This window comes from Kogia breviceps, chromosome 5, assembly GCF_026419965.1.
Source record: "Kogia breviceps isolate mKogBre1 chromosome 5, mKogBre1 haplotype 1, whole genome shotgun sequence".
NCBI lineage: Eukaryota > Metazoa > Chordata > Mammalia > Artiodactyla > Physeteridae > Kogia > Kogia breviceps.
The window spans coordinates 143,940,218-143,956,234 of NC_081314.1; the positions used below are offsets into that span (position 1 = coordinate 143,940,218).

General features: G+C 38.7%; 1 protein-coding gene across 3 annotated transcripts in view; it reads left to right on the plus strand.

The window, feature by feature from the left end:
• Positions 1-16,017, plus strand: part of SH3BGR (SH3 domain binding glutamate rich protein) — a 63,892-nt gene that overhangs the window by 30,326 nt on the left and 17,549 nt on the right. For all 3 annotated transcript variants that reach the window (XM_059065292.2, XM_067035131.1, XM_067035132.1), the window contains 2 exons: positions 11,094-11,168; positions 11,680-11,772. In XM_059065292.2, coding sequence (XP_058921275.1) covers positions 11,094-11,168; positions 11,680-11,772 — 168 coding nt within the window. The remainder of the gene's footprint in view (positions 1-11,093; positions 11,169-11,679; positions 11,773-16,017) is intronic.

Consider the following 16,017-nt stretch of genomic DNA (forward strand, 5'->3'; position numbering starts at 1 on the left):
AATGGAATATTACTCAGCCATAAAAAGGAATGAAATTGTGCCATTTGCAGAGACGTGGATGGACTTAGAGACTGTCATACAGTGTGAAGTAAGTCAGAAAGAGAAAAACAAATATCGTGTATTAACACATATATGTGGAATTTAGAAAAAATGGTACAGATGAACCTATTTGCAAAGCAGAAATAGAGACACAGATGTAGAGAACTAACGTCTGGATACCAAGTGGGTGGTGGGATGGATTGGGAGATTGGGATTGACGTATGTACACGCCTATGTATGAAGTAGATGGCTGGTGAGGGCCTATTGAATAGCACAGGGGAAAAAAAAGAAGGTACAATCTGTTTGCCGGAAATATATTAAAATGTAATATATGCATTAGAATATGTTCCAGTATACATTAGGTGCAGACAAATACTGTTTGATTCCACTGATACGAGGTACCTAGAATAGTCAAATTCATAGTCAGAAAGTACACCGGTAGATGCCAGGGGCCAGGGGGTGGGGAGGGTGGGGGTGGGGGGAATGGGAATTAGTGTTTAATGGGGACAGAGTTTCAGTTTAGGAAGGTGAAAAATTTGGGAGATGGTTGATGGTGAGAGTTGCACAACAATGTGAAGGTACTTAGTGCCACTGAGCTGTACGGTTAAATATGGTTAACATAGTATGGTTTAGATTATGTGAGTTTTAGCACAGTAAAAAAAAAATTTTTTTAATACAATGGATAACCAACAAGGACGTACTGCAAAAATACATAAATAAGAAGGGTGAGGAGAGAAAGGTAGAGTGAAGAGCAGACGAGAACTCACGACTAAGAGGGAGCAGAGGGCCCTCCACTTGACGGTGAGGCCGCGGCCTCCCCCCCAGCCCCTCGTCTCCTGGCTGGGCAGGAAAACCAGAGGGTGCTGTCCGAGGACCAGAAACTGGACAAGAGTCCCTGCAAGATGGAAAGCAGAAGGGCTGGTTTGAAGGAGGAACCGAGCCCTGGTGTTGGCCAAGGTGGGCGCAGCTCTCAGGGCCCTGCAGGCCCAGATGGGGCATTCGCACTGCAGGAGGGTCCCTGGGTAGGGATTTGGAGCAGCCTGGCAGCCGAACCCCTCTCACCCCACCTCCATCCTGCCTTTAGTCCCGCCGGTGGCCCACACAGGGGTCTTCCCTGGGAGAAGCGGTGAGTGTGAGCTGGGTTGGGGGAGGCGGCCCCCCCGAGAAACCTGGAGCAGGCAGCCCCTGGCAGTCGGCCTCACCCCTAGGTGCACAGCAGAAGCCCTGGGGGAGCTGTTAGTTCCAGGAGATGCCAGGGCCGTAGCCAAGATGGGCTGAAGGGAAATCTCTGGGCGGGGAGGCTCCAGGTTGACTTCAATGCGCTCCTGATGCTGAGAACCACCTCCGTAAAGGAAAACCTTGTCAAAATAGTGACGTCAAGAATTTTAAACAACCCCAGAAAAAGCCAGGAATTGTGGAAGGCCATATGGGAACAATGACCTATGCGAGAATATCCATTCTGATTTGGGGAGATGGAGAAAAGGAGGGAAACACCGATGTTCTGAAGGTCTGGGCTCAAGTGGGGGGCAGGGGAGGTAAATCATTTTGTTGGGGATCGTTCATAGTATGTAACTGTGATTTATTAAGAGAGAACTGTGAGTTTTATGAACAGAAAGGTAAGCAATAGTGAAATAGAAAAGCATTTCAGAACATCTAGATTAGCAGGACGGGGGCAGAGCCAAAAAACAGAACGGAGAGAAACTTAAGTCAGCAAAATGAAGGGAAGGAAAGACATGAGAGAAGACAGATGAGCTCTAATGAATTAATAAGGTAGAAAGAATCAAACCAACTCTATCAGTTGTTCTAAAAATCTGGAGAGGCTGAAATTTCCTAGCCTGGATTCTTGAATAGTTGTTGTACAGTTGATGAGAAACGGGTGTTAGATCTCCAGTTATGTGAATTGTCTGTTCTTCCCTTTAATCTGGCTAATTTATGCTTCATACGTTTTAAAAGCACAATCATATTTATGATTATGACTTTCTAATGAATTGACCCTTTTATTATTATCAAATATCTTTTAAAAATCCCTGGTAATGCTCTTTGTCTTTTTACCTGTATATTATGATTTTTAAAAAAGGCTGTTTTAAAAACATGTTCCAGGGCTTCCCTGGTGGTGCAGTGGTTGAGAGTCCGCCTGCCGATGCAGGGGATGCGGGTTCGTGCCCCGGTCCGGGAGGATCCCACGTGCCGCGGAGCGGCTGGGCCCGTGAGCCGTGGCCGCTGAGCCTGCGCGTCCGGAGCCTGTGCTCTGCAACGTGGGCCACAACAGTGAGAGGCCCGCGTACCGCAAAAAAAAAAATAAATAAATAAATAAATAAAATAAATAAATAAATAAAATAAATAGCTCGACTTGTCTAAAAAAAAATAAATAAATAAAAATAAAAACATGTTCCAGGGCTTCCCTGGTGGTGCAGTGGTTGAGAGTCCGCCTGCCGATGCAGGGGACACGGGTTCGTGCCCCGGTCCGGGAGGATCCCACGTGCCGCGGAGCGGCTGGGCCCGTGAGCCGTGGCCGCTGAGCCTGCGCGTCCGGAGCCTGTGCTCCACAGTGGGAGAGGCCACAGCAGTGAGAGGCCCGTGTACAGCAAAAAAAATAAATTAAAAAAAAAAAAAGATGTTCCGGACTTCTTATGCTTACTGTTTGCATGGTATATCTTTTTCCATCCGTTTACTTTCAACTTACCCATGTAGACAACATAGATTTGGATCTTGTGCATTTTTTATTCATTCTGACAATCTCTGTTGTCAACTGGACCATTTAGTTTATTAATATTTAAGTAATCATTGAATTAATTGTGTTTAGATTTATCATTTTACTACTTGTTTTTTATTTGTCCCCTCTCCTTTTATTCCTCTATTCTACGTGCTTTTGCTTTGTTTTGGGTTATTTGGATGTACTTTAGAACTCCCTTTTAATTTATTTTTTGGCTTTTTAGCGATACTTCTTCCATTTTTTTTGTAGTGCAAGACTATTTTTGGTTGCACTAGTGATTGTAGTGTACATTCTTAATATTTCACAGTCTATAGTTAATCTTATAACACTTTATAATATGAACAAACATTGCAATCATATATATCCATTTACCATCCCCCATCCTTTGTGCTATATGTATCATGTATATTACATTTTTATATATCATCACCTCAACTATACAGTATTATAATGTTTGCATTGAACAATCCTATGTATTTTTTTTAAAAGAGTAAATATAACCTTTTACATTTACTCAGACAATTTTTTTTTTTTTTTTTTGCGGTACGCGGGCCTCTCACTGTTGTGGCCTCTCCCGTTGCGGAGCACAGGCTCCGGACGCGCAGGCTCAGCGGCCACGGCTCACGGGCCCAGCCGCTCCGCGGCATGTGGGATCTTCCCGGACCGGGGCACGAACCCGCGTCCCCTGCATCGGCAGGCGGATTCTCAACCACTGCGCCACCAGGGAAGCCCCAGACAATTTTTTGACACCTTAAATATGTTGTTTCCTTCTGTCTTCTGGTCTTCATTGTTTCTAATGAGACATGAAAATTATTTGAATACTTGTTCCCTGTATGTAATATGTCATTTTTCTGTGGTAGCTTTCAAGATTTTCTCCTTATCTTTGGTTTTCAGCTGTTTGATTATGATGTACCTGGGCATAGTTTTCTTTCTGTTTATCCTTATTGGAATTTGCTGAGATTCTGGAATCTGTAAATATATATGTCTTTTACCACATTTAGGAAGTTTTCAGCCATTATATTTTCAGGTATTATTTCTGCCCCATTTTTTCTCATCTCGCCTTCTGACACTCTAATTACATATGATAAGTCTTTTGTCATTATCCCATATTTCCCTGAAGCTTTTTTTATTTTTAAAAAATCTTGTTTCTCTCTGGTCTTCAAATTGGATAATTTCTGTTGGTCTATCTTTAAGTTCACTTATTTTTTCCTCTGTCATCTTCATTCTGCATCCAGTCTAGTGAGTTTTAAATTTCAGATATTGTATTTCTTCTGTTATAGAATGTCCCACTTGTTTGATTTTTATAGTTTTTATTTCTCTGATGAGATTTCTAATTGTTTCATCATCGTAGGCATATTTTCCTTTACATCTTTGAGCACAGTTATAATAGCTGCTTTAAAATTTTGTCTGCTAATTCCAACATCTGGGTTCTTTCTGGATTGGTCTCTATTTATTGTTTTTTCTTTTGAGGATGGGTCACATTTTCCTTGTTCTTTATACTTCAAGTGTTTTGGATACTTGGAGATAGTGAAGGTTGTGTTGTGCAGACTGTATTTTGTTACATTCATCTGAAAATTGTTGATTTTTCATTTGTTTCAGTAGGCATTTACTTTGTCGTACTCAAGCTGCAAACTCTATGTTTCTAGTAGCAGCTTAAATCTGAGTTGAGCTCTTTTTTCTTTAGCTGAAACCAGTCCCATGTACACATTGTTCTGGGCTCAGCTGGAGATTTTGGCAGAGTTTATAAACAGAATTTGGGGCTCCCTCCATCTGCCTCTCTCCTGTCCAGGATTCTGTCCTCATTTTCTAGGGGCTGTGGGTGCCCCAAATTCTGTTTTTTTTAATTTTTCAGACAAAAAATCTGTGGGTTTACTGTTGTGGTTTTATGTCTCTCACAAGATTTGCTTATTATGAGGCTTAAGCCCTGAGAACAGCAACTCACCCAGTGCCATTCTCACTTCTTTTAAAAACCATTAAAAAAAACCTTTACTGTTCAGTAGTGTTAAGTATATTTACATTGTTGTGCAAAAGATCTCCAGAACTTTTTCATTTTGTAAAACTGAAACTCTATACTCATACAACTCCTCATTTCTCCCTATCCCAGTCCCTGGTAACCACTATTTTACTTTCTGTTTCTATGAATTTTTCTATTTTAGATTCCTCATATAAGTGAAATCAAACAGTACTGTATTTTTGTGACTGGCTTATTTCACTTAGCATAATGTACTCACGGTTCATCTATGTTGTAGCATGTGTCAGGATTTCCTTTCCTTCTTTTTTAAGGCTGAATAGTATTCCATTGTATGTATGCTCATCCATTCATCCACTGATGATATTTGAATTGTTTCCACCTCTTGGCTATTGTGAATAATGCAGCTGTGAACCTGAGTGTGCAAATCATTCTCATCTTTTAAGTCAACTTCCTCTTGAATCTTCTTACTTTGGTTCATTCTCTTCTTGTTTTTCCTTTACTTCTGTTTTAAAGAAAATTTATTTTTAAAAATTCACCCAGTTTATAGTCATTATTTGTTAGAGAGTTTATAGGATATTACTTGCCTACACTGGAATTGGAGTTGTCAGTGATATTAGATTTTAACATAGATTGAGACATATGTTATTTATAACAATAAAACAATAATTCAAAGAAAAATGGAAATGAAGGGCATAAACAAACAAAAAGAAAGCTGGAGTGACATTAATAATATTAGATATACAGGAATTCAAGAACAAAAGCATTAACCAGGTAAAAGGGGTATTATGAGAAATGGTAAAAATCTATAAAGAAAATATAGTAGTCATGGATCTTTATGGATCATACTACATGGCAGTCAAATACATAAGTCAGAAACTCCTAGACATACAATGAAAACTTGTTAAAAACATACCTTTCAATAAATATATTGTACTTATTACATATCAGGCACAATTTGAAGCAAACAAACAAATGTAATCCGCCAACTTAATTTTTAAAAGTTTAAAAATTAAACATTTTTCTCTGGCTTTATTGAGATATAACTGCAGCACTGTATATATACAGCACTGCAGTTTAAGGTATACAGCATAATGATTTGACTTACATATATCATGAAATGAAGTTTAGTGACTATCCATCATCCTGTACAGATACAAAATGAAAGAATTAGAAAAAAATTTTTTTTCCTTGTGTGAGAACTCTTAGGATTTGCTCTCTTGACAGCTTTCGTATATAACACACAGCAGTGGTAATTATATTTACCATGTTGTACAGTACATCCCTGGTATTTATTTATCTTGTAACTGGAAATTTGTACCTTTTGTCTTCCTCATCCAATTCCCCTCTCCCCACCCGCTGCCTCTGGTAACCACAGACTTTTTTCTGTGAATTTGTTTGTTTTTGAAGTTTGTTTGTTTTGAACTAACAGCATTATGTTAGTTCCCAGTATACAACATAATGATTTAATATTTCTGTACATTTCAAAATGGCCACCGTAAGTCTAGTTACCATCTGTCACCATACAAAGATATTACAGAATTATTGACTATATTCCCTATATTGTACATTTCATAACAGTGACATTTATTTTGTAACTGAAAGTTTGCATCTCTTAATCTCCCTCACCTATTTCTTTCCTCCCTCCATCTCCTTCCACTCTGGCAACCACTCTGTATTTATGACTCTGTTTCTGTTTGGTTATGTTTGTTCATTTGCTTTGTTGTTTAGATTCCACATTTAAGTGAAATCATACAGTATTTGTCTTTCTCTTTCTGACTTATTTCACTTAGCATAATACCCTCTATGTCCATCCATGTTGTTGCAAATTCCATTCTTTTATAAGGCTGTGTAATATTCCATATATATATATATGCCACATCTTCTTTATCTGCTCATCTATTTATGGGCACTGAGGTGGCTACCATACCTTGGCTATTGTAAATAATGTTGCAGTGAACATTGGGGCATATATTTTTTCAGATTAGTGTTTTCATTTTCTTCAAATAAATACCCAAGAGTGCAGTTGATGGATTGTGTGGCAGTTCTACCTTTAATTTTTTGAGGAATCTCCATACTGTCTCCTCTAGTAGCTGCACCAATCTACATTTTTGTCAACAGTGCATGAGGATTCTCTTTTCTCCACATCCTCACCAATGCTTGTTATTTGTTGTCTTTTTGATAATAGCCATTCTGATAGGTGAGAGGTGATATCTCATTGTGGTTTTGATTTTCATTTCTGTGATGATTAGTGATGTTGAACATCTTTTTATGTGCCTGTTGCCCATCTGTATGTCTTCTTTGGAAAAATGTCTATTCAGGTCCTCTGCCCATTTAACATTTTTTTTATGTTGAGTTATATATTTTTTAACTTTTTAAAAAAAATTTATTTAATTTAATTTATTTTATTTTGGGCTGTGTTGGGTCTTTGTTGCTGTACGTGAGCTTTACCCTCGTTGTGGCAAGCGGGGGCTACTCTTTGTTGTGGTATGTGGGCTTCTCATTGTGGTGGCTTCTCTTGTTGTGGAGCACAGGCTGTAGGTGTGCGGGCTTCGGTAGTTGTGGCATATGGGCTCAGTAGTTGGGGCACACAGGCTTTGTTCCTCTGCGGCATGTGGGATCTTCCCGGACCAGGGCTCGAACCCATGTCCCTAGTTTGAAACTAGGGAACATAATACTTCCAGTTTTGTCTTTCCTTCTTAAGATTATTTTGGCTACTTGGGGTCTTTTGTGACAGCAAACAATTTAATAGATATATGTATGCACACATAAGAATAAGAATATATTAGATAGATATTAATAGAATGTATTCTTCTCTTACACTTATTAAACAATTTCCAAATCTATTATGTTCTTGGTCACAAAGGAAACTTTCATAAATTTCAAAAAGGGATGATTTTACAGGACACATTTTTTTTTTTTTTTTTGGTATGCGGGCCTCTCACTGTTGTGGCCTCTCCCGTTGCGGAGCACAGGCTCCGGACGCACAGGCTCAGCGGCCACGGCTCACGGGCCCAGCCGCTCCGCGGCATGTGGGATCTTCCCAGACCAGGTCACGAACCCGTGTCCCCTGCATCGGCAGGTGGATTCTCAACCACTGCGCTACCAGGGAAGCCCAACAGGACACATTTTTATCCCAAGTATAGAGTTACAATCTGGAAGAGAAATATCATAAAAACTTAAGAAATAAATATATGCCATTTCAAATAACTCCATATCCAAGGGAAACAAAACTGATATTACAAGTCATCAAATAATAAGCAAAAGATATTATTTCATACACAAACCCCAATATACAGCCAAATCTCTATACAGAGGAAAATTTTTAACTTTAAATATTCTTATAATTAAAGCAGAAAGGTAAAACCTTAGTAAAATAAATATTCAACTTATAAAATTAGGAAAACAGAAAAAAAAGAGTAGGCAGTGAATCAATAAAAAGAAAAACCAAGATTAATTTAATACAAAAGAGAAAGTGTGTGTCTGTGTGCCTCTGTGTGCATATATGAATACAATTTATATATAATTTGAATACATTTATATGTAATTTGACTATATATAATTTGAACAGACAAATGAAATAGATGAAATCCCTGAGCAGTTGATATATTACTTAGAAAACTTTCAGTTATACCTAGATCAATTTCTGTTTTGAATTCAGATGGGAAGTCTAAATAATGTATTAGCAAACTGTATCCAGCAATGAATTAAAGGTAATACACCAAATTAGAGCAGAATTTTTTCTATCAAAGTAGTTCATTACATGAACTTATTGATGGAGAAAAACTGTAAGATTGTGTCCATAAATACCAAGAAGATATTTGATATAATTCATCAGACGTTCCTAGTTAAAATAAACATGGATTAAAATATAAGTAGAAGGAAACTGAGTAAATATGATAAAAACCAATTATCAAAAGAAAACTGTATCCTAATGAACCATGAAATACTGAAGCATTTCTATTAAAATCAGAGGAAAGATAGGCATGCCTGTCATCACCATATTATTAAACATTGTTTTAGAAGTTGTAGTTATTACAAAAAAATAAGAAAATGAAATATCTCATATATGTGTAGCATATATGAAATATAAAAATTATCTTTATTTGTGTATGATGTAATTGTATGCCTAGAAATCTCAACAAACTCCAATAAAATCCATTAGAATTAGTATTACAGTTTATTAAGTTTCTGGATTAAAAAATGCAAAAATTAGTAGCTTTTATTTATATCAACTATAATGGATAGGAAGTTAAAATGTAAAAAACATATCTCACTCACAATGGTGATAAAAATCTCTAAAATGTTTAGGAATAAATTTATCTGAAAGACACCAACAAATACTAAAGTAATGGAGAAACCTATGATGCCCTGAGTAGGATGACCTAACAATAAGAAGTGATAATTCCTAAACTAATAAATACATTTAGTGCTATTTCAATGAAAAGCCTACTTAATATTTTTGACACTAGGAAAAATGATCTTAAAATGAATTGGAATAATACATGTCTGAGAAGAGCCAAGAAAATTTTGAAAAAGGAGACTTTGTGTAGCAAAGTCTTGCCTTTCTGAATATTGAAATTTATGTTAAAAACTACAGTGATAAAAGCTGTATATTGGCATGGGAACTGATAAATACATCCATGGATATGTTTATATATTTATATATAGACTAGTGTGTTAACAGATCCAAATGTATACATAGAACTTTATAAATGACAAAAATAACATCTCAATTCAAGGGAAAAATAATGGTACGGGCATAATTTGTCATCTATCTGGAAGAAAACAGAGCCCTACTTTATATCATATACAAAATTAGATTCCAGGTGGATTAAGTCTCTAGATGTTAATAATTAATACAAATATAATAGAAATACATTTCAGAGAATAAAACTTAGATAAATTTGTGTATATAAAGGGCAACAAAACAAAACAAAAAAACCCAACAAAATTTGTAAAAAGTTACAGACTGGAAAAAAAAGCCTTGTAACCTGACAAAGGGCTAATCCTTCTATTGTATAAAGAACCTCTAAAAATTGATAATAAAACACAAACAACTCGTAAAAATGGGCAAAACATATGAAGGCATTTATCTGAACAGCAAATGTAAGTGGCTAAAACTCATGAAAAATATGCCTTTCCTTTCCAGTAATGAGGAAAATGTAAATTAAAACAAAAATGAAATTCCATTTTCTCCCAACAGGTTGGCACAGATTAAAAAAAGAGCAATCATCTTCATTGCTCATGGAGATAAAGGAAAAGGGGCCAGGCACATATTACTACGGGAATGTAACTTGCTACAATTTCTTTTTTTAGAAAGAAATCTAACCCTCCCCACCATTTTATTCATTTTAATATAACGTTGTTTGTACAGGCACAAACGTGTGAACTTTCTGAAAAACCATCAACTGGGAAATATTTGAATAAGTTGTTATATATTTAATATTAAGCAGATGTTAATAACAATGAGTTACAACCATATGAATTAATCTGGACAAATGTACATGATGTACTAAGCTAAAAAATCAAATTGTGCACAGTATGTTCCCATATCTGTTTAAAAAAACACAAAAATGAAACAAAAATAGCCTCTGTGTATGTATTAAGGTAGAGGTAGGTACATATAAAATTTTTAATATTGAGTATCATAGAAGCTTGGAACTGGAAATTGTGTATATGGCTTAAGTTTTTCCCACAAGCTTGAAGTGCCTTTGTAATAAAAATCACCGAATCCTACCCCCACCCCATTTTTACTAAGATGTGATTGAAATATAACATTGTATGAGTTTAAGGGGTACAACATAATGATTTTTTTTTAACATCTTTATTGGAGTAGAATTGCTTTACAATGGTGTGTTAGTTTCTGCTTTACAACAAAGTGAATCAGTTATACATATACATATATCCCCGTATCCCCTCCCTCTTGCGTCTCCCTCCCTCCCACCCTCCCTATCCCACCCCTCTAGGTGGTCACAACATAATGATTTAATGTATGTAGGTGGTGTGAAATGATCACCACAATAAGTTAACATCCATCACCTCACATAGTTACAATTTTTTTCCTTCTGATGAGAAAAATAATCTAATATTTTAAGAGACTGGGAACCACTGGTTAAGTCAAGAGAACATAAAGTAGAAGGTGTATCCTAGCCCTGCCCCTAACTTACAATGTGACATTTTTTGCCTTTATTTTCTTGCCTCTAAGTTTGAGTGGGGTGACTGCCCTATGGAAGTAGGTTACAGTGTCGTGGTGCAGATAAAATGAAGAGTGAAGACAAACATAATTTGGATAAATAGTTAAATAGTATTGAAATGCAAGCTACTTACCCTCAAGAAAATTCTCAGACATTCTCAATGTCTATGATGCAGGTGACAAAATCACCCGAGGAAGCATCTTCCCTTCCCAATGGTGATGTGGCAGGAGAAACACAGAGCAACACAGAGGTAAGAGCTGGTATCTTGAACCATCTCCTGGAGACCCGTTTACTCAGAAAATCTACTAGGTTCTAACCTTTTCGTATCTGTTTGTCTAGCTGTCTACCTCATCTATCTATGTATCTATCTATGTATCTATCTATCTTTCTATCTTTTTTAATCTCTAAAATTATAAAGCTTCTTTCCACACAAGCAATAGAAAATAAATATTCCCTAAGTATGGAATCCTTTGGAGTTCTCTTCACAAGCCTTGAATGGGTGAATTAACTCCTATGAGGGTCTTTATTACTCTAGCATGCACATGAGTCAGGTCATGGACTTACACCGACAGATCCAATCAGCAGTGTTGAGGGTTGGCGATCCCATACTCTAGGGGTTAAGTGACTAATACACAGACGTCCACGTTTGCTTTGTTTACGTATCGTGTATCTAAATAAGGAAACCACGGCGCGGTGTGGTCTGGTGTTGCCTTAGAAGCTTCTCCAAGGTTAGTGATACCATGGGTTTCCTTTATGAGCAGGGAACAGAGAAGGCTGAAGAAAGTGGACAACACGAGGCACAAAAAGAGGGCAAAGAAGATGCGAGCGACCTCACCAGATCCCCAGAGAAGAATGTGAGTGTTTGCTTTTTTCACTGTAGTTTCACTGGACTCAGTTCTGTTCAATACGCATTTATTTAGCTCTGCCGGGTGCCAGGAATCTTTCTGAGCACACGGGAGTGGGCGTGAAAGTAAGGAACTGAGGCTTTAGCCAGGAGGCAGCAGGTAATTTTCACTTACTGTGTTAACTGCTGTGTTCAAGGTGGGTGGAGGGCTGAAAGGAAGCCAGAGGAAGGACCTTGAACCCAGGCCTGGAGTGACAAGCTATGCAAGGCTTTAATGATCTGTCATTGTGTTGTTACAGTTAGGTTGGGTTCATGTTCTTTCTAAAGCAAGGGACCTCGTGCCTTGGTCATGCGTAGTGATGGACTCCTATCACACTTGTCAACTTAAAAAAAAATGTACAATGTGAATGTTGTGAGTTAAGTTTTATTTGGGGCAAAATGAGGACCATAGCCCGGGAGATAGCATCTCAGAGAGCTCTGAGAAACTGCTCTGAAGAGGTAGGGGGAGACGTCGGTACATATGTGATTCTGATAAAGGGGAGTCCATGCAATCAAGAGCGTATTTTTTTCAGAAGGTCCTGCTAGTCTCGTGAAGGTTACTGATAGTCACAAGGAGCAGATGTCAGCATGAAGGATTTTAGTGCTTTTCTAGATATGACGAGATGCCAGAACTGGGCTCATAAAATCTTCTCCTGAAAGCATCTAATTATCTGAAGACCTGTTCTGCGAGTTTTTCTCCGAGCTCGGAGTACCTCATTCCTGATCTCCACCCTGAGCTCCTTTCAAGGGGCGTTGAAGGTCAGCAACTGAAACGGCTCATGATTTAATCCTTGTAGAGGCAGATGGCAAGTGCCAGTTTGTAGTTGGCATACTCCACCAAGAGGATCTGTGGGAAGCCAGTGGGAGCTGAGGATAATAGGGTCCCTGGGGGAGGGAAACCGACACCAATTCAAAGCCAGTCAGGGGACTCTCAGGGCCCCACTGATGCAAGGCCAGTGAGCTAATTCTAAAGCTAATTCTAAAGCGTTCCAATGCAGGGGCCGCAGGGTTGAAGGGCCGAGGGGAGACTGTGGTTCTGGAAGCACCAAGCTAAGATAATGGTGGATCAGATGGGCTGCTTATTCAAGGAATTCTGAAAATGTGGTTGGGAAGCCAGGCAAAGGGGAAACCCTGGAGCCACCGAGGGAGCCCGGATGGGCTGAGCCTCCTCTTGGGAGAATTTCCGTGGGCTTCTGCCTGGGGCCAATTGTAGCAAAGACTATTTACCCAACCCCGATGGTTTGCATTTGTACCTATTTGTTGATTCCAGGAGAGACGTGCACAGCTTTTAAGATCACTGGAGTCTCGTTCCCAGCAGGCGGAATGTGACTAGGAAAGGGGCCAAGACTGACAACCGCGCTGTGGAAAGTGGGGGTGGCGCCAGTTTGTCTCTATCGTAAGGGATCTAAATTGGGGAGGAGCCAAGGCAGTAAACTCCCTTACGTTTGAAATGCTGGTGATTGAAGACCCTTTGACGTTTCTGTTTTGAAGATGAAATCTTCAGTCTTGATCTAGAAGTTAGGTGGGGTTTCTGGCGGCCTGTGTAATTCAGAAATAATCAATTTAAGGTGAAATAGAGTGACAATTCAATTATCCTGTAATTTATAAAAATCTTTAAAAACATTTTATAATTTGAACTTTCCATGAATTGCCTAATGCACCGGTACAGCGTTATTGATTTACATGTTGAAATTCAGTTTGCTCCTTTTAAGACAGAGAGACAAAGGTAAAAACATGACACCCCAATCCCTTTCTCCCATGAGACCAAGAGGAAGACAGCATTTTAAAAATCAGAACCTGACTTCTACAGCAAGGGTGGGGTTGGCTTCAGCTTTTCAGCCGCTGGGCTGGTTAGCTCAATGAAGTGATAAACCATCCAGCTTGGGGGTTCTCTTTGCTAATATTTTAAAAAATTGTGGGCCCTTTACAAAGTAAATTATAGTCTTTTGAGTCCTACTAGGAATTAAAAACATCACTGTGTTATTTTTGCTTGGGCTGCGATGAAGAAATGACTACATAGAAGACATTTTTATTTTAGATGAATATAGTATTAACATTAATGATCAACTCTTTAATAATATTTATTCTACATAAAGAGAGATTTTGACTTTTTCCCATTTGACAAGTGGTACATGCTCTTTGACTTGCTGTAATTCAGTTAAATAAGGAAAAAACTGATTGGTCAGTGAACATTAAAAATGACATAACATGATTAGCTTTGGGACTGAATATATAGGAAACTCGATGGACATTTAAGAAAGAGACAAAAACTATCTGATATTTGGGATGCTTGCATTTTGTGCTTCAAGAAACTTCTGTCTGTTCTTCTGGTTTCGGGTTGTTTTTCAAGGTTAAGGTGGGAAGGCCCTCTTGGCTATTTGACACCACATCTTTCCCGGCTGGGCACCCAGGCTTACGTGGGCTTATTTGTGATGATCAGAAAGACTAATTAGATCATGTGTTTTACCTCTTTAACATGATTTTTAATTTAATTTAATTTTTAAAATTTTCTTGAAGTAGAGTTGATTTACAATGTTGTATTTAATTCCTGCCATATAGCACAGTGATTCAGTTATACATATTATATATATATATATATATATATATATATATCCTTTTTCATATTCTTTTCCATTATGGTTTATCACAGGATATTGAACATAGTATCCTGTGCTTTACAGTAGGACCTTCTTGTTCATCCATTCTCTATATAATAGTTGGCATCTGCTAACCCCGCATTCCCAATCCTTCCCTCCTCCACCACCCCTTCCCTTTGGCAACCACAAGTCTGTTCTCTATACCTGTGAGTCTGTTTTTGATTGTAGATGCGTTCGTTTGTGTTGTATTTTAAATTCCATGTATAAGTGATATCATATGGTATTTGTCTTTCTCTTTCTGACTTACTTCCCTTAGTATGATCATCTCTAGGTCCATCGGTGTTGCTGCAAATGGCATTATTTCATCCTTTTTTATGGCCGAGTAGTATTCCACTGTATATATGTACCACATCGTCTTTATCCATTCATCTGTCGATGGACATTTAGGTTGTTTCCATGTGTTGGCTATTGTACTAGGTTGGCCAAAAGGTTCGTTTGGCTTTTTCCCTAAGATGTTATGGGAAAAAGCCGAACGAACTTTCTGGCCAACCCAATAAATTGTTAATGCGAATTTTTAAAGTACCAGTCACATCCAGTAGATTCTTCTCAGATAAATCCAAGGCTTTTAGATAAAATGTCTGGCTCTGTTGAAACCATCTTGGGGAAATCTCATGGATTTGTACCTTTTGCTCCTCCAGCCCACTGTATCTAAACAGCAGCTTCCTGTGCTTCCTTCTCTAACCAACATCCCGTGAGGGATATAAATAACATAATCTTTGCGGGTCCAGATTTGGTTCATAACACTTCTGGCCGTGGACCGTCAGCTTCACTGATTTCTCTAGACACCATAATATCTGCTTTATGCTGGCAGGAGATTCAATCTGGGTGAAGCGTTTCGGAGACTCACTCCTTCTTGGGGACTTAGAGTCATCATGGGGTCTTCAGTGGTGACTGGAGGGGAGAGGGCCCTGGTTCTTTGTGGTGGTGACTTTGTGACATTGGTTTCCTGCTGCCTATTGGCAGCTGTTGACGCTGGTCCCTCAGCTCGGTTCAGGCCCTCTGCCCTGGCTGGACGTGGCCATGCCTCTCACAGTGACCAGTCATACGCGTCCTCGTACATCGTGCCCAGGTGCTACCCAGATGCCCCAGTGGTCCCTGGTTCAGCGTCTACATCAGGCAGGGCCTAAGTAGCAGCACCTGGAACACCCACCTCCTTCTGCCTCCTTCTCTCTCCAATCTGACTGCTTCATCTCCTCAGCTCCAAGCCCTAAGCTCCAAGCTCGTTTTTCCAGGGATTATCTAGCTTCCTCGCCTCTTTCAGCCCAGGATTTTGATAAGCAAGGACTTCTTCCCTAGAGGCGGAGAACCAGAACAGGTACGTGGCTGTCTTCTTGGAATGTGGGGAATGACAGTAACTCTGTTCCCTCCCTCTAATTTTGGGTAGTAGGGAGAACAAAATGAGAATTCTTATTCTGGTATATACAGCCATACTATTCATGACAAGGAATACAAATGAATTTTAACCTCTTATTCTGAAATGATTACAGACTCACAGGGACATAGTACAGAGTCCTGTGTGCCCTTTGCCTGGCTTCCGCTAATGATGACATCTCAGATGG